Source organism: Nyctereutes procyonoides, unplaced genomic scaffold (assembly GCF_905146905.1).
Source record: "Nyctereutes procyonoides isolate TBG_1078 unplaced genomic scaffold, NYPRO_anot_genome, whole genome shotgun sequence".
Classification (NCBI taxonomy): Eukaryota; Metazoa; Chordata; class Mammalia; order Carnivora; family Canidae; genus Nyctereutes; species Nyctereutes procyonoides.
In genome coordinates this window covers 3,764,868-3,790,490 of record NW_026575144.1, presented here as the reverse complement: position 1 = coordinate 3,790,490, position 25,623 = coordinate 3,764,868, and the positions used below count along the sequence as shown (strand labels likewise).

At 38.0% G+C, this 25,623-nt stretch overlaps 1 protein-coding gene across 3 annotated transcripts in view; it reads right to left on the bottom strand.

Moving 5' to 3' along the window:
• JMJD1C (jumonji domain containing 1C) overlaps nt 1–25,623 on the bottom strand; it is a 325,600-nt gene that overhangs the window by 252,343 nt on the left and 47,634 nt on the right. For 2 of the 3 annotated variants that reach the window (XM_055308746.1, XM_055308747.1), the window contains exon 1: nt 3,410–3,652. The exons of the other annotated variant lie outside the window; for it this stretch is intronic. In XM_055308746.1, coding sequence (XP_055164721.1) covers nt 3,410–3,583 — 174 coding nt within the window. In that variant the 5' untranslated portion in view covers nt 3,584–3,652. Of the gene's footprint in view, nt 1–3,409; nt 3,653–25,623 lie in introns of those variants that run through there. 3 annotated transcript variants of the gene reach the window in all.

Below are 25,623 nucleotides of genomic sequence, written 5' to 3'. Positions count from 1 at the left end.
CAAATTTGTACATTCTAAGTTATATATATATTTAACTTAAAAAAACCCAAACACAAAAAGAGCCTAATTACTAGCATTTTTCATACAATTCATAAAACTCTTTAAAATTTATTCTGCAGGGATGCCTGGGTGGCTCAGCAGTTGAGCATCTGCCTTTGGCTCAGGGTGTGATCCCAGAGTCCCAGGATGGAGTCCCACAACGGGCTTCCTGCATGGAGCCTGCTTCTCCCTCCGCCTATGTTTCTGCCTTTCTGCCTCTCTCTCTCTTTCATGAATAAATAAATAAAATCTTAAAAAAAAAAAAAATCTCATTGCTTGTCTACTTGCTCTACCCTCAAAACAAGGTAGGCTTAGTTCACAGTGCTCATGCCTTGAGTGCCTCCTGAAATCTTCTCTAAAGTCTACATTGGCCTAACTATAAAATTTTTCCCTACCTACTCCCTCTAAACTTCTATATAATTCCAGGGGGCACCTGGCTGGCTCACTTGGTAGACCATGCGACTCTTGATCTCAGGGTTGTGAGTAAAAGCTCCACATAGGGCACAGAGCTTATTTAAAATAAATTAATTAAATAAAATAAAATTTATTCTGCAGTAACAAAAGTCTAAAAAGGGATGCCTGGCTGGCTCAGTCGGGGAAACATGCAACTCCTGATCTCAGAGTTGTGAGTTCAAGACCCATCTTGGGTGTTTAAGATTTTAAAGTAAAATCTTAAAAATAAAAAAGGAGAAATACAGTATACTGATGCTAACCTGTTTGATGTTTTGTTTAATTTAGGGAATATGAATGTAAAAAAACAAACAAACAAACACGATGTAAGATAGTTTGGGAGGGACTCTAGAACTGTAGGTTTTGGCTGAAAAAACTCAGTTACACTGCATAAAAAATTTTCAAATAAAGACTTGTAGACAGATGAAAACTCTGGAGGGGCGCCTTGCTGGCTCTGCAGCCTGAAGAGCAAGCAACCCTTTATGAGTTTGAGTCCCATGCTGGGTATAAGGATTAAATAAAATTAATTTTTTTAAAAAAAAGGGAAAACTGCTGGAGGTTCACATAGATATGACTCAAAATGAATTTTTATGTAAAATTTGCATATGATGAAATGCAGTTATTAACTATATAATTCAAGAAGTTTCAACACACATATATATCTGTTACTATTCAAGATACAAAACACTTTCATCACCTGAGAAAATTCATTACTGGGATGCCTGGGTGGCTAGTGGTTGAGAGTTGGCCTTTGGTTCAGGTGATGATCCCAGGGTCCTGGGATCAAATCCCACATGAGGCTCCCCAGCCTGCTTCTCCCTCTGCCTATGTCTTTGCCTCTCTGCGTCTCTCGTGAATAAATTAATAAAATCTTAAAAAAAAAAAAAAACATTCCTGTTCTTTCTAGTCATTCCCACCATCCATATATATTTTTCATTTTTAAATACCCAGTTTAATATTCTGCTTCTACAAACATGATACATGTAAACCCATTTTTTATGTCATTTAAACTTCCATGCAAGAAAGTTTTGGATTTTGTGTTGTTGTTGGTTTTTTTTAAGGATTTTATCCTTTCATGAGAGACACGGGGGGGGGGGGGGGGGGGCAAGACACAGGCAGAGGGAGAAGCAGGCTCCATGCAGGGAGCCCGGTGTGGGACTCCATCCGGGTATCCAAGATCACACCCTGGGCTGAAGGCGGCACCAGGGCTGCCCAGAAAGTTAATATATGTAACTTTGATAACTTGACTGTCATGAATGATACTCATGATTTAAAACTATTATTTTCTAATTTTCATGCATTTACTAAAATAAAATCCAGGTTTGCTTGGAAATAATTTAAAAATGTTAATCCATAATCCAACTAGCTTCCACATAAAAGCCAAGACAGTATGGTATCACAGTAAGAGGAAGTTAGAGAAATTCAGCACATGTCTTTTATACAAAAAGAGTTTCTGAAATGACACGATCTGTAGAGTCATTAAGATGAGAAATTTTTAAAAGACTTGCTTTTTCTTCTTTCCACTGAGAATAACCAACCAAAATTTTCAAAATTACTTTTACTCTGGCTTATTTCCTACTAGAAATACCTATTAGCAAAACAAACCTATTTTGCAATATCAAGTCAACATTAATACATGCCCCATGAAGCCGTATCATTGACTACAGTCATGAAACATGGGTTTTTACAAAAACAGTCCAAAACCAAGCAAGATATTAAAACAGTTATGTACATGCACAGATAGTAAAGTGAATTTGGAAATGTAAACTTGCAGATAAACAAAAGGAAAAAAAAATTATCGTGTTTGAAGTTTTCAGTAAAAAATTAAATACCCCAGGGTACTAATAATAAATTTCGTGGATTATGTACTCGCAAATCAACCTTGGGAAGGCTAGTCAATGCCTTAGCCTCTTCTGCACCCCTTCCAACCTGTCCCCAAGTAAAAAAAAAATGTGCTTGGAACACTGACCGAACATATCCCGTCTCTAAACGGTGCACAGTCCTACATCGCTGAAAGAAAATATTGGCAGTATCATATGAAAGGAAAAGAAAAGCAAAAAAAAAAAAAAAAAAAAAAAAAGACCCTTAATGTTCCTCAGGGCAGAACATTTTATAGTATTTCTTGCTTCATTTAAAATTGTACAGGATCCAGGATGATACTTAAAACACTATTTACTTTCTAAAAAAAAAAAAAAACACAATCGCATGGGAAAAAATGGAAATAAGGAAGGAAGGAAGGAAGGAAGGAAGGAAGGAAGGAGGAGGAGGGAGGGAGGGGAGGGAGGGAAAGAGGGAGGGATGGGTTAATTTCTGACCCTCCAAATCAAAATTTTCGTTTTCGTTTCCAGTTAGAAATCCAAGAGGCTGCAGAAAGAGGTTGCATCAAGATGCCGCCACTCCGTCTTTGCCTCGACAATGTGCACGAATCCGGCTGCCTGGAACAGCAGCGGCATCTCCCTCCTTTGCTCCCTCCCCTCCAGCAGCGACCGTACTGCCGAAGTTTGAAGTCTCCAACCCCAGCTCCAGGGAGACTTTGCAAGGGAAGATGCTGGTGAAGATGGCCCCCTCCTGCCTCCAGCGGTCGAGGGGTCGAGGGGTCAAGCGGTGGTGTTCGCCCGCCCCCCCCCCCACCTGGCCCTGCGGCTCCGGCCCGCAGCCCCGCCTCTCCTGAAGGTCTCCACCGCCACCCGAGGCGGCGGCCAGGGGGGTGCGGCGGGCCCGTGAGGAGGCCCGGGAGTCCCGACCCCAGCAGGGGAGGAGGGGGCAGCGGCGCCCGCTCCGAGGAGGGGCGTGACCGGCGGCCGGCCGGTCCGCGCCAGGTGCCCGAGGCGCCCCCGCGCCAGGTGCCGCTGCCCGGGGCGGCAGGGCGGGCGACGGCTGGGAGGCGAGGGCTGAGGAGGTGAGGGGCGCTCGCTCTTACCGCCAGGTCTGGATTGCGGCTGTCCCGGTGGGACACGGCTCGGATGACCCCCGCTCGCCAGCCCCGCCAGCGCCGTCCACTGTCCCGGCGCTCCGGCCGAGCCTCCTCGCCGGCCGCCACGCACAGGAACCGCTTCCCCACCAGCTCCAGACGAGTCTCCACCGCCGTAGCCATCGCTGCTGAGGCGGCGGCCGCCCCCTCCACGGCCACGGCCACGGCCACGGCCACGGCGGGCCCCGTGAAACCCCGCTCCTACCGGCCGCGCATGCTGAGGGGAGCCGGCAGGGGCCGGCGGCAGCCCCGCGGGCAAGCGAGCGCGCACCCGGGGCGCACCGGACCGCAGCCCAGAAGGGCACAGCGACCTCGGCGCCGCACGGTCCTCAGCACCCCGGGCGCCCACAGACCAGCAGCCTCGGGCTGTAACCGCGCCCACGCCCGCGCCCGCGCCCACGCCCGCACACTGACAGGAGCCCCGCAGCCGGGTGCCGGTGCCGTCGGAGGCCCCGAGGCCGCCCCCGCCGCTGCCGCCACCCCGCCGTGGACAGGACTACTCCGCCTCCCCATCCCTCGCAGGCTGCGAGCGCCGCGTCTCCTTCCGCCGGCGCGGGCGGGGGCAGGGAGCCGCGGGAGAGGGTCGGAGGAGCTACCGCAGACGGAAAGTAGTGCCCGGCGCCGCTGCCCGCTGCCCGCCGCCCGCTGCCCGCTGCCCCGGGGGCTGCAGGGCCCGCCAGGCTAGGCAGTCAGGGGCGGGGGGAGAAAGGAATGCTCTCCCCCGGGAACACCAGGGAGAGCGTTTGAGGGTCACCTCTGGCCGCTCCCTCAGGGGTGGGGGCGGGGGCGGGGGCGGGGCGGCGGGTGCAGCGTGCTGGTTCCACCCTGGGTCACAAAATAAAACTCCAGGTTAAACCCCACATCTCCGGAGCGATGCTTTTCAGAACACAGGGTGCCAGCCGCCTGAATTTGCCCAAATTTCGCCTGAAACAACAGTCCTGTAGTCCCAGCAGCAAAACGGAGCAACACTTTCCACTGAAAACAAAGCAGAGCAACACTTTCCACTGAAAACAGCCACTGCAGAACAGTCCACCACTCTAGATGAAAATGAGGAAAACACTGTCATCCTTTCATCCTTCCTGTTTTCAACGATGCTAATAACACCTCTGAACTCTTGAGAGGTTATACCTCGCTATTGCTTTGTTGCCAGAACGTCAAAAGCCCGGTCGAGGGCTTCTGTCAATGTCCCTAAAATTTACATTCTCTGTGCCAATTCGAGTACTTTCAGTACCAGCACATACCTCAAACTCACTAGTCCTATAAAAACAGGGAAAGGCTCCAGATTCCGTTGTTAGAGAACATCGTGGAAAGAAAGGTTTTTAGCCAATCACAATATAGGAAAATAAATTATGTTTACTTCCCATCCAATCACAACAGGACTTTGTAGTCCCTACACATACAGATCTCAAATTTAGAATAATTACCTCTTATTTGATCCCAATCCTCGAATTCTTCCTATCTTATACATGTCAGGAAGCAGTTCAACTTCAGACATCCATTAAGTGTTTTTAAAAGGTAGTTTTAAAAATCCCAGTCGTGTGTGGTTTTGTTTTTTCAGGGCCACTAATGCTCATAATCCACTCCAAAAATTCTTATAGACCAATAAAAATTTATTCTAAATTTTGGTTTCTAAAAAAATAAACTTTGGTTTTTTAGAAATTTCCCTAAACTTCTCCTCCAAAAAAAAAATTACCTTTTCAAAAATTATTATTTTCAGAGACAGATAGGCAGGTGGGGAGGCAGAGGGAGAGAAAGAATCTTAAAACAGGCTCCATGCACACAGGGTGGAGCCAAACCGCAGGCTCATCTCACAACCTGGAGTTCAAGACCTGAGCCAAAATCAAGAGTGGGACGCTTAACTACTGAGCCACCCAGGTACCCCCCTCCTTAATTGCCTTGTTAAAGGAGTTTACACTAGTGATCTTAATGTTTAAAATAAACTTAAGGCTTTTATCTTTCTTAGAACACCCAAGCCAAGTTGTTTTAAGTAGAAAAAAACATGGCCACTGATACTAGCTTATAAAAGAAAATTACAAGAAAGACATTCTAATCATCATGATCTAATTTCGCTAATCTAAAGACCAAATAGGAAATTGTAATAGATAAAGGAAAACCATGTCCAGAAATGCATGCTGGCAAGTTGAGAGAAAAATTTAATTTCACTATGCAATTTATTTCCAGGTCCACTCTTATAGTGCATATTTAATCATCTTGAGAACTACAGACTAATATAATAAGATTTATAAAATCTCAACTTGAATTAAGGAGCCAGTAAAATAATCTGGTGAAAATAATGTAACATATGGAAGGAGAAAAGGATAAGATCTACACTGATACCAAATTACCAATGATTTGCTTTGTCATCTTGAGCACAACACAATTGTTACAGAAATTGCCAGCTTCCTAATCTCAGTGATATTCTAGGAACAAGTGAGAAAATATAAATAGTCACTTAAGAGATGAAAATAACACTCTTAGTATATATAAATCCCACTCATCAAATTATATATTTGCAGTACTGATTGTCAGGTTGACTTACGTAAAATTGCCAACTGATTTCAATTTTTCTAGGTAAATTTCTAAATGTACTCCTAAGAGCCCTCCTTACATGTTGAGTGCTATCCGTGGAAATGCTCTTGAAAAGCACATAAATCCACCAAATCAATCAAAATACTTAAAGTGCAGAAGTCCATATATCTTCATAACCTTTTCAATCAAATGTCTTATATTCTTTTTTTTTTAAATGTCTTATATTCTTAGTACTGCATTCCAAAAAATATTTTACGAATCCCCTGACTCTGGACAGTGACAACAAATTACAAGAAAAAAAAAAATCACGAATTTGTGGATATTTTGCTTTTGGAGAAACCTGAAGTACACTTTTAAAAATGTAGAATAAAAAAGCCTTTAAGGATTTGTTTTCTTGCTGGCATTTTTTGCTTTATACTGTTTATACTGTTTTGCCAGCAAATCCTAACTGTAAGTAACATGGAATAAAATAAATTTTAAAGTCAGATTTTAAACCTTAGAATATTTGTTAAATTAGTTCCTTTACATCCTTTACTTTTGTAAAAATCCTCAGAAAAGGCATTAGTCAATTTTTTTTAATTATAGAATTTTTCACTATTAGGAGTGACACAAAAGTATTTAAAATGACTAAATTTACTTACAGAAACTGAAAAATTAAAAATAGACTAGATCTTATACTTTCTCCATCCCTACAGTCAATATGTACATTAAACACACATACCCCCAAGTCAAGCAAACTTCATACGTCAAATATCTTCATATAAAAGACACATTTGAGATTATTTTGTTCTTTAAAAATCCACAAAAATTTATTCATATAAACAATTTGTCTCCTTTTAAAACGTAACCTAAAAAGGAAGGAAATATATTCATTGCAATGATAAAGGCCTTAATTACCTACTTAATTTCAATAATTAGTAGTGCATAAAGTTTACATTCAATAAGCAAACAGCCTACCAACTATAAATTTTTCACTTTTTGATTTGGTGTAGTTATAGAAAGGGCCAGTTATCTGCTCTCTTAAATACTAGTAATTTGTGTCACTATAAGCGTCTATTGTGAACACACACACACACACACACACACACACAGATAAAAGTTTAGTGCACATATCTTATAATAATACTAGCCGCCATTTATGGGACACTTAGTATGCATCAGGCACTATGCTGAGTACTTTATACTTGTAATCTTACTTTATTTTAAAGATGAAGGAAATGAGGTTTAAAGAACTTTAGTTACTCATCTAAGCATACACATTAAGGAACTGGGATTCAAAATTAGGCCTTATGGGGCAGCCCGGGTGGCTCAGCAGTTTGGTGCTGCCTGCGGCCCAGGGTGTGATCCTGGAGATCCAGGATGGAGTCCCATATCGGGACTGAGAGGCTGCTTCTCCCTCTGCCTGTTTCTCTGCCTCTCTTTCTCTGTGTGTCTCTCATGAATAAATAAATAAAATCTTAAAAAAAAAAAATTAGGCCTTATGATTCCAAAGCAGCCTGCATTATCCTAAATTGTCACTTAAACATAAAAGTCAGTCACCAGGTTTCCATCTCCATATTAACACAGGCTATTCATAACTGATTATTTAGCACTTATGTGTCTCACATTCTGCAAGGTTCTAGAGACAGGGCCTCTGTCTTTGAGAAACTCACAATATATGTGGAAAGACAGACAATAGAAATGCTTCAATTTGTTTATTTGTTATATTTAACTTATCCTTTATGCCATCAATGGAATGGCGGCATAAAGGATAAGTTTAGTGCATTTTAACATATAATTTTTAAATCTATTATAATTTGGAAGCTTTTATTAGCTGTCAAATGTAATGACTGGATTAGGTTATGAGGTCTTAAACTTCATATACAGGCACATCTAGGGCTGTTAAAGCCAATATTACAATGAAGGCAGCCACGGTAAACTGTTTAGTAAAGAACTTCTTCTAAGCATTAAAAACAAATAAAATTTTAAAAATAAAAAACAGGAATAAAAAAAATAATATAAAGGAAGCAAAAAGTTTCAACTGAATTATGCAAGTGGAAGACCAAGAATAGAATGGAAATAACACAGTAACATAAACTTATTTCCATTCTAATTTTTTTTTTAATTTTTATTTACTTATGATAGTCACAGAGAGAGAGAGAGAGGCAGAGACACAGGCAGAGGGAGAAGCAGGCTCCATGCACCGGGATCCCTGGGTGGCGCAGCGGTTTGGCGCCTGCATTTGGCCTAGGGCGCGATCCTGGAGACCTGGGATCGAATCCCACGTCGGGCTCCCGGTGCATGGAGCCTGCTTCTCCCTCTGCCTGTGTCTCTGCCTCTCTCTCTCTCTCTCTGTGACTATCATAAGTAAATAAAAATTAAAAAAAAAATTAGAATGGAAATAAGTTTATGTTACTGTGTTTATCATTAAACCTTGAATAACTTCTATTTAAGTATTTCCCTAAACTCTTATTTAAACCAAATTCCTGGGGATCCCTGGGTGGCGCAGCAGTTTGGCGCCTGCCTTTGGCCCAGGGCGCGATCCTGGAGACCCGGGATCGAATCCCACGTCGGGCTCCCGGTGCATGGAGCCTGCTTCTCCCTCTGCCTGTGTCTCTGCCTCTCTCTCTCTCTGTGACTATCATAAATAAATAAAATAAAAAAAAATATATATATATATATATTAAAAAAAATAAACCATATTCCTTGATCACATGTATGATAATGATAGTGTAACTCAAATGTCACTTCCTAGAGAAAGCCCTCTCTCAGACTAGGCTGAATCCTACACTATGGATTTTCAGAACATTCCCTATTTGTGTTAGTACTTACCATACCCGTATTTATACCATTTATTGTTTCATTGATTATATTTGTCTCCCTTGGTACATTATAAGCTCCATTAAAAGCAAGAACAATGTATCTTTTTCACAACTATACTCCCAGTATCAACTAAACTTTGTGCAGAGTGGATACTCCAATGGCACCAAATCAATTAATGAATATAACAAAATTAACCTTTTTCTAAATCAAACCAAATTAAGAGGAATTTCAAATCTCTAAATCTAGAGTCATAAATGCGAATTCTTGTTTTTCCTACAGTTATTCATTGTTTTTAAGATAACTGCTTACACACATTATTTCATTTCATTATGGAGAACATCAAGCCTTCATAAAACCTGGGCTTCCCAGGAAAGCACAGTTGTTCCTGGGGATCATTTCTAAAGAACAGACACGGAGAAACAGTTACAATTCATACGAAAAACATTCATTTCGTTACCAAACTACCAATTTGATGCAAACCCAAAAATGATCCCATGAGTATATATCCAGAGCACCAGTCTTTTCTTGGTGTTCTAAAGAGTACAATCTGAAATAATGTCTTTGATGAAGCCAACATACAAACATAATTTCCTCAGTGTCATTTTGATGCCATGTGGAATGGGCAAGATAGAAAATGAAGAAAGGAAGCTAGAAGGACAGGAAGGAGAGAAAAGCAGTCTCCACCTGGCCTTTTAATTGTATTCTCTCTACATCTCTTACCCAGTTTCCAATTTATATTCTGGCTGTATAGGAACCAACCACTTCTTTTCAACATTTACTATTAAAAATGAAACTGCAGGGGCACCTGGGTGGCTCAGTCGGGTAAGGGTCTGGCTCTTGATTTGAGCTCAGGATCAAGCCCTGCACTCAGCACAGAGTCGGCTTGGGATTCTCTTTCCCTCCCCTTCTCCCTCTCCTGCTCATGCTCTCTAGCTCTATCTCTCTAATAAATAAATAAATAAATAAATAAATAAATAAATAAATAAATAAATAAATAAATCTTTTTTAAAGAAAATTTAAATCTTATTTTTAATGATAAAAAATTTTAAATTTAGAAAGAATACACATAACATCAGAATTTTCCTAATCTGCTGCATGAGGAAATACAAGCAACAAGTAAACAAATAGCTTCTATTAAGCATTCAGTAAGGTCTTTCTAGGGTGTCCCACCAAACTTTTTTTTTCATCATCCCTCTAATAAATGCTTTAATTACTATTAAAAACATGCTACATGGCAGTCTGCATTTTTCATCCTCAACTGTTATATTAGCTCTTTAATATATGAAGGGGTTAGGTTCCTAAAGGATTATGTTCCTAGAGATCTCATAAAATTTCACTTAGCCACATGGTAGTTGTAGCAGAGCTTAAAAGTCCTAATGAATGCCTCTATTCATGTCTGTGAAATTAATTAAGGAAAGACCTTCTATCCTAACATTTAAAGCTATAAATGAGGAAAGTCAAAGTAAAATCTAAGCTAAAAAGTAATACTGGGATGCCTGGCTGGCTCAGCGTAAGCATCTGCCTTTGGCCCAGGGCGTGATCCTGGAGTCCCAGGATCCAGTTGGGCTTCTTGCAGGAGCCTGCTTCTCTCTCTGCCTCTCTCTGTGTGTCTCTCATGAATAAATAAATAAAATCTTAAAAAAAAAAAAAAGTAATACTGACTCAAAACCTCAGCTTGCGATCTATACTCCATCAATGTTCTTCCCCAAAGGTGCAGCTAGATTCTACATAATGAAGGAACTTTATGATCAAGAACACACAGCTCTGAGGCACATTTCTCACATTAATGGAATCTGGTTTCAAAGAAACCAAAACAAAACAAGACTTAGCAGCAGTAAAATATGGGGAATCTTTAGTCATTCTTTTCTTTGGCACTTTCTAGAAAAAGCCACATGTTTACATATAATAAGATATATAACATACTATAAACAGAAATATGCAATGAAAATAAATTACTCCATATAAAGGAAAGCATTGTCTTCTGGTTCCACATATGCTTCACTACTACAGATAATTTATTTATTCAATTAAAGAGGGTATATAAAATAGTGTTCCAATTCCAACGTCTGTGTTCACATAAGCTTACAAGAAGAGAGGCCTTAGAATTTTCCCTTAAAATCACAACTGACACATAGGAAAACCAGACCTCAAAAGATCTTAACTAAAAACTTAAAATTGAAATCAACATCCCCTGAACATTTTGCTACTCCAGGGCACATTTTTATATTACCTAAAATTAAATGGCCAAGAGAAATACTCAAAAGGCTAACCAACTTCACTTTTCACAAAATACACAAATACTTAGGTTAAAACTGGTCAATTCCCATACCATATAGCCATTTACAAATAGATGTTTTAAGATGTACACCCCAAATGCAGCAAATTAGAAATTAGCAGCTGCGTAATATAATATCATCAAAGAGCAAAAGTCAAACAAGTCTAGGTTATTTCTACCACTAACTTTGGGCAAACCACTTTGCTTCTCTAGAAATAATATATAACATGTAGAGGCTGATAACCTTTAAAGTTCCTAAAAGCTTGCATTTAAGACTTCTGAATAATTCATCAAGTAGAAAAGTATCCTCTCCTGTCACATGGTAGTTTCAAAGCTAAAAAACATTGAAGGATTGATGAAAGTAATCTTGCTTTAGGAAAACAAATGTGTTTTTAGCCAGAAAGGTTTGATCTCAAAGGTCTCACAAAAGATAAATATACCAATCATTAATACGTACATACAAATAGTACAGGCCAAAGGACTTCCCAATTAAACAACAATTTTTAAAGAGCACTATAGAATCGCTTCTTCTCTCCGCTCTCCAAATCTGCTCTTAAAGCTGTCATACTGGGCAGCTTGGGTGGCTCAGCGGTTTAGTGTGGCCGTCAGCCCGGGGTGTGATCCTGGAGACCCGGGATCGAGTCCCATGTCGGGCTCCCTGCATGGATCCTGCTTCTCCTTCTGCCTGTGTCTCTGCCTCTCTCCTTCTCTGTGTGTGTCTCTCATGAATAAATAAATAAAATCTTAAATAAATAAAGCTGTCATATTAATCTATCAGAAGTAACTATACAAATGGAGGAATTTTTGAGAATCTCTGCATTATAAATAACCTTTATATCTGAAACCTTTGCCTCACATGCCTTTATATGCTTTGTTTATAATACCTAAAAGTCCTTTTATTCAGGTATTCTAATTGCAAAAATCATCTTAAAATTAATCGTTTCATTTGCTTTTATCTCTAAATTTGCATGGATGTTTATTTCCCCACTGGCAATTTGCTTTTGATAGTCACAAGTTTTAAAATATTATACAGTCAAATATGCTAGTATCTTTATGTTTCAACCTTAAGTCATACTTAGAAAATATGTAGGTATTCTTCTGTATTTTCTTCTAGTAGTTTTATAATTCAAATTTTTTAAGTTCTTTCAAAATTAGATAATACCTCCCCCTGATGGAAGGACAGGAAATACCCTAGCCCCAAACAATTGAGGTCTACTATCAGTGGGAAGGAAAAAGCAAGATTATGAGGAAGAGAGGGAAACAGAGCCTGCCTAAAACTGGTTGGTTTCGAACAAAAGATATGCTCCAGGCCCACCCCTACAAGGCAAATCAGCTTCCAGTAGAGAGAAATAACAAAAAAGCACAGAAAGATGCTCTCTAAAGTACAGATATACCAGTAAGGCTTAAGGATATAGGTGGAATAAAAACAGTTAAAACTTTTCCGCAAATCAACCCCCACCCTTTAGCACATAGTGATGATAAAAGTATTTAAAATTGGTAATTTACTGAATGTAACCAAAGCAAGAAAAAAAAAAAAAAACTCTACATAAATCCAATCAACTCCAGGTGAGACTGATTCAACCCTGTGTACAAACAACTTAGTAGAACCATAATCATACCTATTTCTTAACATAAATACCATTTATTTCAATCTCTACTATCCTGCAAATGATTACTAGCATTCAATTAAACAGTGTAAAGTAAGTCTGGGGATGCCTGGGTGGCTCAGCAGTTGGGTATCTGCCTTCAGCTCAGGGTGTGATCCTGGAATCTGGAATCTGTGTAGAGTCCCACATGGGGCTCCCTGTAGGGAGCCTACTTCTCCCTCTGCCTGTGTCCCTGCCTGTCTCTGTCTCTCATGAATAAATAAATAAAATATTATTTTTTTAAAAAAGTGTAAGCCTGGTCATGGGGTGATTTCCTTGGTCTACAAGGCAGTGCATGCATGTTGAGGTTACTACTGCCTTTTCTATAATTGTATTTAAAAAATCTCTTTAAATTCTTTTGCTTGCATCATTCCTTCAAATAAAGTAATTTGGTAAGGCACCCCCACCCTTCCAAAATTATAAGTTACACAAAATCTCAAGGGCAAACAAATCAGTCAGGAGACAAAATCGTCAACAGAAGCAGACTTAGGAAAAAAAAAAAAAAAGGGAAGGGTTAGACATAACTGAAATGTTGAACTATCAGCCAATGAATTAAAATGATTATTAATAATTAAGGATCAAATGGAACAGGCAAGCAATAGGTATGATCAGATGGCAAATATCATAGAAACTGCAGAGTAGAACAGAAAAGCTAAGAGTCCATCTGAAATGTAATAACAAAATTTTAAAAAGCTTTGACAGATTCAGCAACAGACCTGACACAGCTTAAGAAAGAATCAACGAACTTGAAGATAGGTCAACAGAGATTATCAAAGCTGAAAGTAGACAGGGAAAAGAGTGGGGAAAAAAACCTTAGCTTTTCTGTTCAACATTTCAGTTATGTCTAACTCTTCATCAAGTAAGATATATGAATGGCAAAATAAGCATATGAAAAGATGCTTAACATCATTAGTTATTAGGGAAATGCAAAGCACAACTATTTGTGTGATACTATTACACATCTACCAGGATGCCTAAAATTAAAAGAAAAATAAAACCGCCAATACCAAGTATTGAAGAGTATGAGGAGCAGTTGGTAGCTGGGAGCAGTGAAAAATGGTATAGCCGCTTTGCAAAAGTTTAGTAGTTTCTAACACAGTTAAACAGACACTTTTCATATAACTCAGCAATTCAAATCTTATTTACCCAAGTGAAATAAAAATCTATGATCACACAAAAACTGATACTCAAATATTTTTAGAGTTTCATATATAATTGTCAATAGCTGGAAACAACCAGCTCAACTGGAGAGTAAACAAACTTTGAATGCTACTCAACAATAAAAAAGAACTGAGTATTGATACTTGCAATAATATGGATGAACCTCTGCAGTTCAGGGGTCTCCAATGCCACCCTTAGGTTCAATGATTCATTAGAAACTCATGAAACTCAAAAGAGCCATTTTATTCACGGTCACAGTTTATTAGAGCAAAAAGATACAGATTAAAACCAGTAAAGGGGGCCACCCTGGTGGCCCAGAGGTTTAGCGCCACCTTCAGCCTGGGGCATGATCCTGGATACCCGGGATGGAGTCCCACGTCCAGCTCCCTGCATGGAGCCTGCTTTTTCCCTCTGCCTGTGTCTCTGTGCCTCTCTCTCTCTCTCTCTGTCTCCCATGAATAAATAAATAAAATCTTTTAAGTAAGTTAATTAATTAATTAATTAAACCCGTAAAGGGAAGAGGGATCTAGGACATGGTCCAGAAGATTTGGACCTTCCAGTTGTCCTCTCCTGGTATAATTGTAGAGACAGCACTTATTTCTCCCAGCAAGAATGTGTGACAGCATTCATGGAGTACTGGCAACCAGGGAAACTCAACTGAAGCCTGGTATCGAGCATTTTTATCAGGGATCTCACATGTAGGTAAGACTGACCATCTGCATAGCTGACCTTAGCCTCTGACTTTTCCAGAGGTCAAGCTCCTACCACACCACACAAAGTCTCTACCATATTGTCAGCCACACTGTCAGCATAGACAATATAGGGTGGCCAAAAGCCCTCAAGTAAACAAAGGCATTCTTACCAGGCAGGATATTCCAAGGGCTTAGAGGTTATTTCCCAGGAAATGGGCAAGGGCCAAACCTTAGGAAGCTGAGTTGCCTATTCTTTGACCAACTGAGGTATTTTTACTCAAATAACACTTCTGACACCAAATATATCAGGTTTTTTCCTCACACCATCTAATTCTCTAACTCTCCAGACACCACCAGGTATCCCACAGTTCATTTCAATTCTGACAATAACTACTCAGTCAGCATCAGACTCCTCAGCCTTTTGGGTCAACCCCACAAGACTGCCTTTGCTTCAAATGCCAGTCACAAGTGTGACTTGTGGGTCCCCATGTTACACAAACTTCTGTTTGACTTGGCTACAAGGTGGTGCCACAACCCCAACTCCCTTTCAATTTCAATAATTTGCTAGAACAGCTCATAAAATTCCAAAGGAAAAAAAAAGAGAAAAAAAACTCCAAAGAACACTTTATTTACTATTACCAGTTTATTACAAAGGACACAACACCCAGATGAGAAGGTACACAAGGCAAAGTCCATATGGGTCCTAGAAACTGGAACTTCTGCCTCCAATGAGCTGGACTATGCCACCCTACCAACAAGTGGATATGTTCACGAACTGTGAAGCTCTCCAAGCCCCATTGTTTAAAGGGCTTTATGTGGGCTCTGTTACATAGGCATGACTGATTAAATCATTTGCATCCCTTAAAGATGATACATACAAACATTATGTAAACTACAAGACAAATGCCCTTGCTAAGTGAAAAGCAATGGAAAACTGTATCTCTGCTCTACAATATTTAATAAAAATTATGCACGCACACAGCCAAAGGAAAACATTTTGATACACTGGATACCAGGATTATGGGGTGACATTTTTTTTCTCTTCAAGTTTCATTAATGTTGTCTGTATAATAAAACAAAATAAACTACTTAAAATGTTTTATTAAAGGCAATAGTGTAATATTGGTAAGCAGGAGATTCTAAAAAGACCCCCAAGGCCCCATGCCCTTGTATAATCCTCTCTCTTTGGGTGTGAGTGGGACTTGCAACTTGTTTCTAACCAATGGAATAGGGCAAAGGAAATGGGGTATCACTCCCATGATTATATTATTTTAAATGGCAAAGGTGAAAAGAGTCTGCCGATGTAATTAAGGTCCCTAACTGGCATTCAATTAATCAAAGGGAAGATTTTCCTCAATGAACTTACAAAATAAAGCCGAGCCCTTTAAGAGGGAGTCTAGAGGTCAGAGACTTTCTAGTGGCCCTGAAAAAGCAAGCTGCCCTGAGTTCAACCACTAGAAGGAAATGAATTCAGCCAATAACCATGTGAACGTGGAAGAAGATCCAGAGCCTCAATGACATTTCAGCCCTGGTCAACACTTCGATTTGTAGCCTTGTGAGACCCTAAGTAGAGGACTCAGCTTAAACTGTGTCCAGACTCCTGATCCATGAAAATTATAAGATACTAAATCTGTGTTGTTTTAAACTACTGTCACAATTCATTACATAGCGATAGAAAACTGAACCAGTAATTAAAGTTATTTTCTAGGGGGATCCCTGGGTGGCTCAGCGGTTTAGCGCCTGCCTTTGGCCCAGGACGCGATCCTGGAGCACGGGATCAAGTCCCGGGATCGAGTCCCAAGTCGGGCTCCCGAAATGGAGCCTGCTTCTCCCTCCTGTCTCTGTCTCTCTGTCTCTCTCTCTCTCTGTCTCTCTCTATCATAAATAAATAAATAAATCTTAAAAAAAATTATTTTCTAGAGTCTTGGCTTTACCCATAGGTACTCCCTTGGCTAATCTCAAATTAGAGATAATGTCCTGTTCCTGTTAGTCATTTCAATTTTCAAAAAAGAACGTAAACTTTAACATAGCTTCACTGAATAATGGTTCAAATTTAATCAATAACACAGAAGATCTGTATTTCAGACAGTTGCCAGAAAAATAAAATCTCAAATTCACTGCTGCCCAATACCCAGGAAAAGCTCCAGGTAAAACAATGTTTATGGAGAACTATTTGCAGGATACTTTATATAATCCATCTAGTTACTCTAACACAGATTCTTTGGGCAGGGGGAAGGGAATTAATACTAAAATCTCTGAGTAAATGGCAATGATATTTTAAATGCCTATTTTAATACATTTTTTACATTTAAAAAGACTTGTTTTTGAGACAAACCATAGAAAAAAAAAAGTCAGTAAAATTTTCTTGGCCAACTAGAACAGCTGTAAGGAAATGTATATATTGTATTAACTAATTTGTGAAAGAGGACTAGAGAAGGAAATTATAACAGAAATGGAGGGGAGGAGAGATGAATGAATAGAAAGGTTGAGTTTTTTTTTTTCCTAAGCTTTTTTTTTTTTAGTTGTTTTTTTTTTTAAGTAAATTCTACCCCTAACATGGGGCTCAAACACGTGACCCTGAGATCAAGAGCCATACACTCCACTGACTGAGACAGCCAGGTACCCTGTTTCTCTAAGCTTTTAAAAGACAGGAATAAGACTTCTCATGAATTATACTGAGGAACCCTACACAGCTTGAAGTTAAGGTTCCTGGAATGTATCATAATGGTTTGCCATAAAGCTGGTTTCACTGGAATTAACCATGGATGGTATTCATTCCACTAACCATTTTGATGAATGCTACAAAAAATATTCTATTTATAGAAGGGATGTAATTTAAAATGCTTTTAAAAATATATTACATGGTGTCCTCAAGAACATAATGAAGAAAAATTTCTTTTTGATCTTAATAGGAAGAGTCATGCTTTTCCCTAGCAGGTGTTTGTTTTCATCACATAGACACTGTGTTATGTTATTGACTCAGCTTTCTTCCTATGCTAGAAACCTTGAAGCTACACATTTTTTAGGTTTTAATTTTTTCAACTTTCGGTCTGAAAATTCGAACATTCACATAAGTAAGGAGATAACTGCAGAACAAATGCCCATGTAACTCAGAAATGTCTCATTATCTTCTTTTTCCCATCCTACAATTTTTCTCTCTTCTGGGGGGGGGCGGAGATTGGAGTATTTTAGAGCAAATCCCAGATATATCATTTCACCCATATTAGTAACGAAAATATCACTATCATTTAAAGACTTTAATTTGACACTACAATGCGTTTATCACATCTGACAAAATTAGCAATTCCTCAAAATCATTTAATATGTACATTATGTTCAAATTTCAATCATCTCAAAAATGAAATTTTTACTGTTGGTTTTCCTGAACCAGGACCCAAACTAAGAACCACACATTTGTATCTGATTAATATAACTCTATAAATTTCCTTTAATCTGTAACAAGTGATTTGTCTATAGAATTTATCACATTCTAAATTTAGCTGTTTCTTCCTGTTATTAATGTATTTCTCCATTCCCCATATTTCCTGTAAACTATAGTTAAGATCTAGAGACATGATTCATATCTTTGGCAAGAATACTCCTTGGGTGATACATGTACTTTCCTAACCCATCACGTTAGGACACACATGATGTCTGGCTATCCTACTTAAAGTGATGTTCATATTGGTTAGGTTACTGTATTCAAGTGTTGCCAGCCTGATTCACTCAATGACCATTGTATTATTTACTTAAGGGTTGCCCAAATGGGATTTACTAATTCTATCATTCCAATCACACTTATTATCTGGAATTCTTCTAAAGAAGATTTTCCCTAATTAACTATTTAGTTGTCCTACAATACCGTTTACACAGCAAAAAACTGAATTCTTGATTGTTTCCACTTACAAATTCTCAAAATAATGAACTGATGATCTAGCACCTTTCAAAGCTATGATACCTATTTATCACTATCAATTTCTGTCTTTCTCACTAACTTTTAAATTGTGTTATCTTGCAGAATTCTATGGAAATAAACATTGTGATAATATATTTGGACTTCTTTGGACAGATTCCTGAATGCTAATGTGAAGTACTGTGAACTTTTAACAGTGAAAAGCTGTACTGAGTAATTTTAACAAAAACAGGGCCTCTTTCAGAGACTGACAATTAGCAACATCAAGAAAACCAAAGCAATTTGCAGAGTGTGTCCTAGACTTTATTATTATTATTATTATTTTAATTTCAAAACACTGCTCTCGTTGCCCTAAAAATGTCTTGAAAATCTTTTGGACATCTTTGGCATAAAGCATGGATGTATATAGGTAGTTAATGAGAATACTATAGGCATAGAGTAGGAAGAAAAACTGTAAAGGCAGCATAATAAAATATCTCAAGCAACAGGTGAAAATCATGAGTGAGAAATAAAATTTGCTTCCCTAGAATTACCTTCTGAAAGTCAAAAGCATCTAGTGATTCCAAATCACAGGGATCTATATCTCCCTTAATTGACTAGGAAAGCAAAAATGTACATGATATATACAACTAAGTATAATACAATATGGCAAGTGTTATAAGCAATGTAATTAGTTCCTCTGGAACACCTGAGTAAGTAATTTATCTGGAACAATTTAAGAATGCTTCCCAGGAAAGATGACATCCAAGTTACATTTTAGAAGTTAAGAAGCATTTTGGGAGAAAGGTAAAAAAGAAAAAGGATTTCAATTCAAAAAAAAAAAGCATAAAAGATGACTGGTATTTGGAAATATGGGTTGCATCTAGGGGATAACAGAATTGTATGGTTTAAGTCACATATGCAGTATAGTCAGAGGCCACTATAAATGAAGCCACTGTATTTCCTATGCCTCTAGCACATTATAATGTTATAGTATGTTGCCACACTTTCTAAAGCATTTAGAGACACAGTTATGTTTTTAAGCCAAGTGATAGAATCAGATTTGGTTTTTAGAGAAATAAACCTACTAATAATGTGAAGAATAAAAGAGGAAAGACAAAAAAAAAAAAAGAGGAAAAACAACAAAAACAGAACAACCAGGTAGAGAAGACTATTTTAATATCTAACAATAACTGTGAAAAGGAATGAATCATGAGGTAAGGGGGCTAGACAAATTAAGGGTAAGAGCAGACACAGAACTAGCAGGATTTACTAAATGTAACTAATGAAAGAAAGATGAACCACAGATTTCTTCTTTGGAGTATTAAGAAGGGAGGACCCCAGCAACCTAAAAGAGAAAAGATTTTTTAGAATACTAAATAGTATTAATGGTTTTATTCCAGTAGTAGGATTACCAGATTTTGCTGTTATGTTGTTCATCTTCTTCCTATTTTTCTGGATCTTTCCAACATAGGACTGTTGAAAAGTACTATGAAAAAATGAGTATCTATTTCTTTGACAATTTAAAAAATCATCTTAAAAAATAGTCGTTTTATTCTAGAGGCTGTCTAATCATACAGCATTTTCCTCTAGTCAATATAAAAGTTCCAACCCTGGTAGGAAGGAATCAAATTTCATAGAGAAGTAAAAGAGCCCAACTGCGTATATTCAATGTGGGCAATAATGAATCCTTCAGACAAACAACCTACTATGTAGTTTTACAAGCCAAGACTACTCAAATGCCTAATACTCTAGCACTGAAAGCTGTAAACACAATGGTTATGGGATGGATGCACTTAACCTTCCTTCAGTACACGTTATTGATGACTTTGAATTATCATTACTTTACAGTAATAATTATTGATGACAGAGAGTTTGAATGCATATAGAACGAGGCACCATTTCTGATAGAGGACACTTCTGGTTCAAAGTAGATAGGAATCCCTACATTCCTGATATATCATTCAATAAAAAGTGGATGGATGAAAAATGAGAAAACCCAGGACCACCATGGCTACCAGTATGTATGTATGTATGTATGTATGTGTGTGTGTGTGTGTGTATATATATATATATATATATATATATATATATATATATATATTCTTCTTTGTGAGTCTCGGGAAGTCCTTTCCTTACTTTCATTCTATATATCACAGAATATTAATTTCAAGGGTACAAATGGTAAGCATTTTCACCATCCAGCCCATTATTCATATATATATGTTAGAGAAATTATGTTCACTATAACCACATTATAACTCATAAAAACAAAAGTCTCACATTTATAAATTTTACAAATGCCATTCATATGCTAACACATTTTGTATTTTAAGCATTACTATATATTAAATCCTCAATATTCTATTAAATTCAATATATTCACTAAGAAGGGCACCTGGGTGGCTCAGTCAGTTAAGCATCCAACTCTTGATTGTTGCTCAGGTCATGATCTCAAGGTAGTGAGATCAAGCCTGCAAGTCTGGCTCCATTCTGGATGCTGAGCCTGCTTAAGATTCTCTCTCTCCCTCTCTATCCCCCTCTACCCCTCACCACCAGCTTCAGTGTGCTCACTGTCTCTCTCTCTCTAAAAACATTAAAAAAAATAGATAGATAGATAGACAGAAAGATGCTCAGACAGACGGATGCCTGAGTGGCTCAGCGGTTGAGCATCTGCCTTTGGCTCAGGGCATGATCCCGGAGTTCTGGAATCGAGTCCCACATTGGGCTCCCTGTGTGGAACCTGCTTCTCCCTCTTCCTATGTCTCTGCCTCTCTCTCTCTCTGTGTGTGTCTCTCATGAATAAATAAATAAAATCTTTAAAAATAAAATAAATGCAATATATTTGCTGAGAAATAAACCATAAGTGTTTTTCTGAGAGACTAGACAGGATTTCCTTGATTATAGGTATAGCTAGAAATAATATGAAGCCTTTTTCTAGACTAATAGTTGATAAATAGCTGTAAAATAGAAGAGCTTTTAATCTTACTTTAGAAAATTTGTATTTTAGGATTTTAAAAAATTAAGATATCTTAATTTCATTTTACCTTAAAATTTTTTAAAGATATTATTTTATTTTATTATTATTATTTTTTAAATATTTTATTTATCCATTCATAGACACAGAGAGAGAGGGGCAGAGACACAGGCAGAGGGAGAGAGAGAAGCAGGCTCCATGCATGGAGCCCGACGTGGGACTCGATCCCGGATCTCCAGAATCACACCCCAGGCTGCAGGCAGTGCCAAACCACTGCGCCACCGGGGCTGCCCAAGATATTTTTATTTTAAAGTTGGATTTGAGAAACTTTCCCTTGGAAATTACACTGCTAGAAATGTCCAAACTCATATTTATTACAACTGATCTATCTACTAGGTAACTATTTATTATAGGTTTTAAAACAGTAGGCATATTTTCTTTTAAAACTAAACTGAATTTTTTTTTGCTTTTTTTCCTTTTAAAAATATGAGCAATACTCAAATAGAACAAATAGTCTTTTTAAATTCTGTGCCTTTGAGAATTCACTTAGAAGCTTCATTTAACAAAAGACATTTCTGAAATAAACCATAGTCAATTACAGATCATCCACATATGGTTTATTAACTCTGTATGTTTCTGATATTTTCTCTGCCACCCAGGACATTTTTAGAGTTTTTCCATGACCTCACTTAGTAAGAGAAACATTTCTTGTAGAAATAAATTAAACTAGTTTATTAAGACCATCTTAGGGAAAGAGCAAAGGTGAAATCAGTAGGCAAATAAAACCTAAAAAACAAAGTAGTCAAACATCTGAGAGGAGGAAAAGACAAACAGAAATTGGAAAAACATATGGAAAAGAAAAACTTAAATCACAGAGAGACTCCTAGGTTTTCTTTGGATAAAAGACCATTAAGATCAAGAAAAACTCTAAATTTCCATTCTTTCACATTCTTTTTTTTTTTTTTCAAATTTTAGCTCTTATTTTTTTTTTAATTTTTTAATTTATTTATGATAGTCACACACACACAGAGAGAGAGAGAGAGAGGCAGAGGCAGAGACACAGGCAGAGGGAGAAGCAGGCCCCACGCACCGGGAGCCCGACGCAGGACTCGATCCCGGGTCTCCAGGATCGCGCCCCGGGCCAAAGACAGGCGCCAAACCGCTGCGCCACCCAGGGATCCCTCCATTCTTTCACATTCTAATCCAGATATACAAACTAATATAGTACATCCTAATGCCACAAGTACATTTTTAAAGTACAAGCCTTTCAAGGTTTTTGGCTATACAGTTGACCCTTAAACAATGCAGGTTTTAACTGTGCAGGTCCACTCCTTCATATATCTCTTTCAATAAATACAGTATAGTATTGTAAATGTATTTTTTCTTATGATTTTTTTCTCAAGCTTCCTTTCTGTAAGGATACAGTATGTAATACATACAACATACGAAATATATGTTATTGGCTATTCATCTTATCAATAACGCTCCAGTGAAGAATGGCTATTAGTAGTTAAGTTTTGGGGGAATCAAAAATGATAGCAGATTTTCAAATTCATAGGCAGACATCCCTAACTCCTGTATTGTTCAAGGGTCAATCATATACTGATATAGTCTAGAGAGATGTAATTAATCAGAAAATATTTTAACATTCTTGGTTGACAAGTCAGTATAACATAATAGGGATTAAGAGAGCAAACTTGAGCTAAACTCTCTAAATTCTGATCCCTGTTCCACCATTTACCAGCTGCATGACCCTAGGCAAATAACTCTATCTCTCTGTACCCCAATTTCTCATCTGTAAATGGAAATGATGATAGTCCCATATAAAGAACTTGTTGCGGAGATCCAGTGAGTGAATACATGTTACATGCTTAGAACAGAGTTATACAAAGCAAGCATTCAATAATTACTGGCTATTGCCAAGAAAGGTCAGTTGTTTATTCTTTGTTTATTCTTTAAAATTAGTGAAATGCTTTCAATTTTAAAAAAAAATTAAATTGCTAATTACCATACATGGTTGATCTAATCCAACCATGATCATTTTGTGAAGTCTCAACATCTTTATGTAACTATTTTCATAAAGGAATTCATCTCAAATTACAGTAACCATAAAATCTAAAGTAAAAGAATGAAAATCATCTTTAAGATGGGTCAACTAGGTTGTTTCTTCTTATTCCTTATGAAGACAATGAAGTGATCACCTAAGAAATTTACTAGTTTAATTCTCTCATGAAAACTAACACAATTTAAAGAAGGTAAACCACTATTTTCAAATAAAGCAAGAAACATTAAAGCAATCCAGTCATTTCTACAAAGTATTCATGATAAAACATATCCTAATATTAGCTCCCAAGTAACCTGATGCTTAAGTCTAGATAAAGGGCACTACTGACATTTTGAGACAGATAATTCTTTGGGGAGGAGGTGCTATCCTGGTTATTAGAGGATGTTTTAGCAGCATTCCTAGCCTGGACCCACTAGATGTGAGCAGTACCTTCTCCTCTCAACCCTTTACCCCACTGCCTCCTCATGACAATGTCTTAAGACATAATCAAATGACTCCTGAGGGCAAAATTGCCCTTAGTTGCTTTAGATTATGAGAAGAGCTTCTTTTAGTTTTAACAAACAGGAGTTATGATAACAACCAGGTTTTCCCCTCCAGCCTCCCCCTCTTTTGGGGCTATTTCCTTGATAAGTTCACAAAAAAAGATTATCTACCCACAATATATTTTAGTATCTTGATAATACTTGCAAATAGGATTGCTGTGATGTCTATTTTACACTTACTTAATTCTCTGCAGAAACCAAAGGATGTAATTCTTCTTTAATACATTTTTCAAAACTATGATTCATTTAAAATTTTCCCTTTAGGCATTAGGATTAAAATTGTTAATTATATCTTCCCTTCAAACCAGACACATTATGTTGCCTCCAATCACAAGCACAGTACTTCCGCAAAGGAACGGCAAAGACTCATTAACATGTGAGATCTATTAAGTCTGCGATAATCATTTAACATGTATTACTTCAGGGGAACCCTGGGTGACTCAGAGGTTTAGTGCCTGCCTTCGGCCCAGGGTGTGATCCTGGAGACCCCTGCCTGGAGCCTGCTCCTCCCTCTGCCTGTCTGTCTGTCTGTCTCTCTCTCTCTCTCTCTCTCTCTGGAGCCTGCTCCTCCCTCTGCCTGTCTGTCTGTCTGTCTGTCTCTCTCTCTCTCTCTCTCTCTCTCTGTCTCTCATGAATAAATAAAATTTAAAAAAAAATAACATGTATTACTTCATTTAGTCCAAACAATATTCTTTAGAAGTACTAATATCTCCAATATTTAAGATGAGGAAACTGAGCTAAGAAAGAATAACATCACTAAGTCATGCTGTTAGTAAATGACATAATCAGGACTGGAATGCAGGTCTCCACTACCACTACACACATGCTCTATACCAGAAAGAATGATCCTACTAACCAGCCCTTTGAAACACTGAATCAATGGACCACTTATCTTTTGAGATAGTACTGCTTTTCCTCATTGAAAAAATTTTGAATATATAACTTTTAGTGTATCTAGCTTTTCTTTTTTTTTAATTTTTTTTTGTATCTAGCTTTTCTAAATGAGTAATACCTTTTTCCTAACATTTACTCCCCGTCCCCCCGTGAACAAGCACAGCACTTACCTGAACCTCATAGTAGCCTTGTAACAGAAGAATTTATAGTTGAAGAACTTAAGATTTTATGGGAAAATAGGGTTGAAAAATGTAAGATTTGGATCAAAACAATGAAAGCAATGGCAATCTTACTTTTATATTTATATAGTATTTATATATTTTTTTAATTTATTTATTTATTTATGTATTTATTTATTTATTTATTTATTTATTTATTTATTTATTTATTTATGATAGTCACAGAGAGAGAGAGAGAGAGGCAGAGACACAGGCAGAGGGAGAAGCAGGCTCCATGCACCGGGAGCCTGATGTGGGATTCGATCCCGGGTCTCCAGGATCGCGCCCTGGGCCAAAGGCAGGCGCCAAACCGCTGCGCCACCCAGGGATCCCTATTTTTTTTATTTTTATACTACAGCAAGAATTTTTAAAAGTCCATTCCAAATTATATACCTAAAATTGATCATAGTGATTACTATGCACTTAATTTGTTGACTTGGAGATAACAATAACATATTTCCTCCAATACC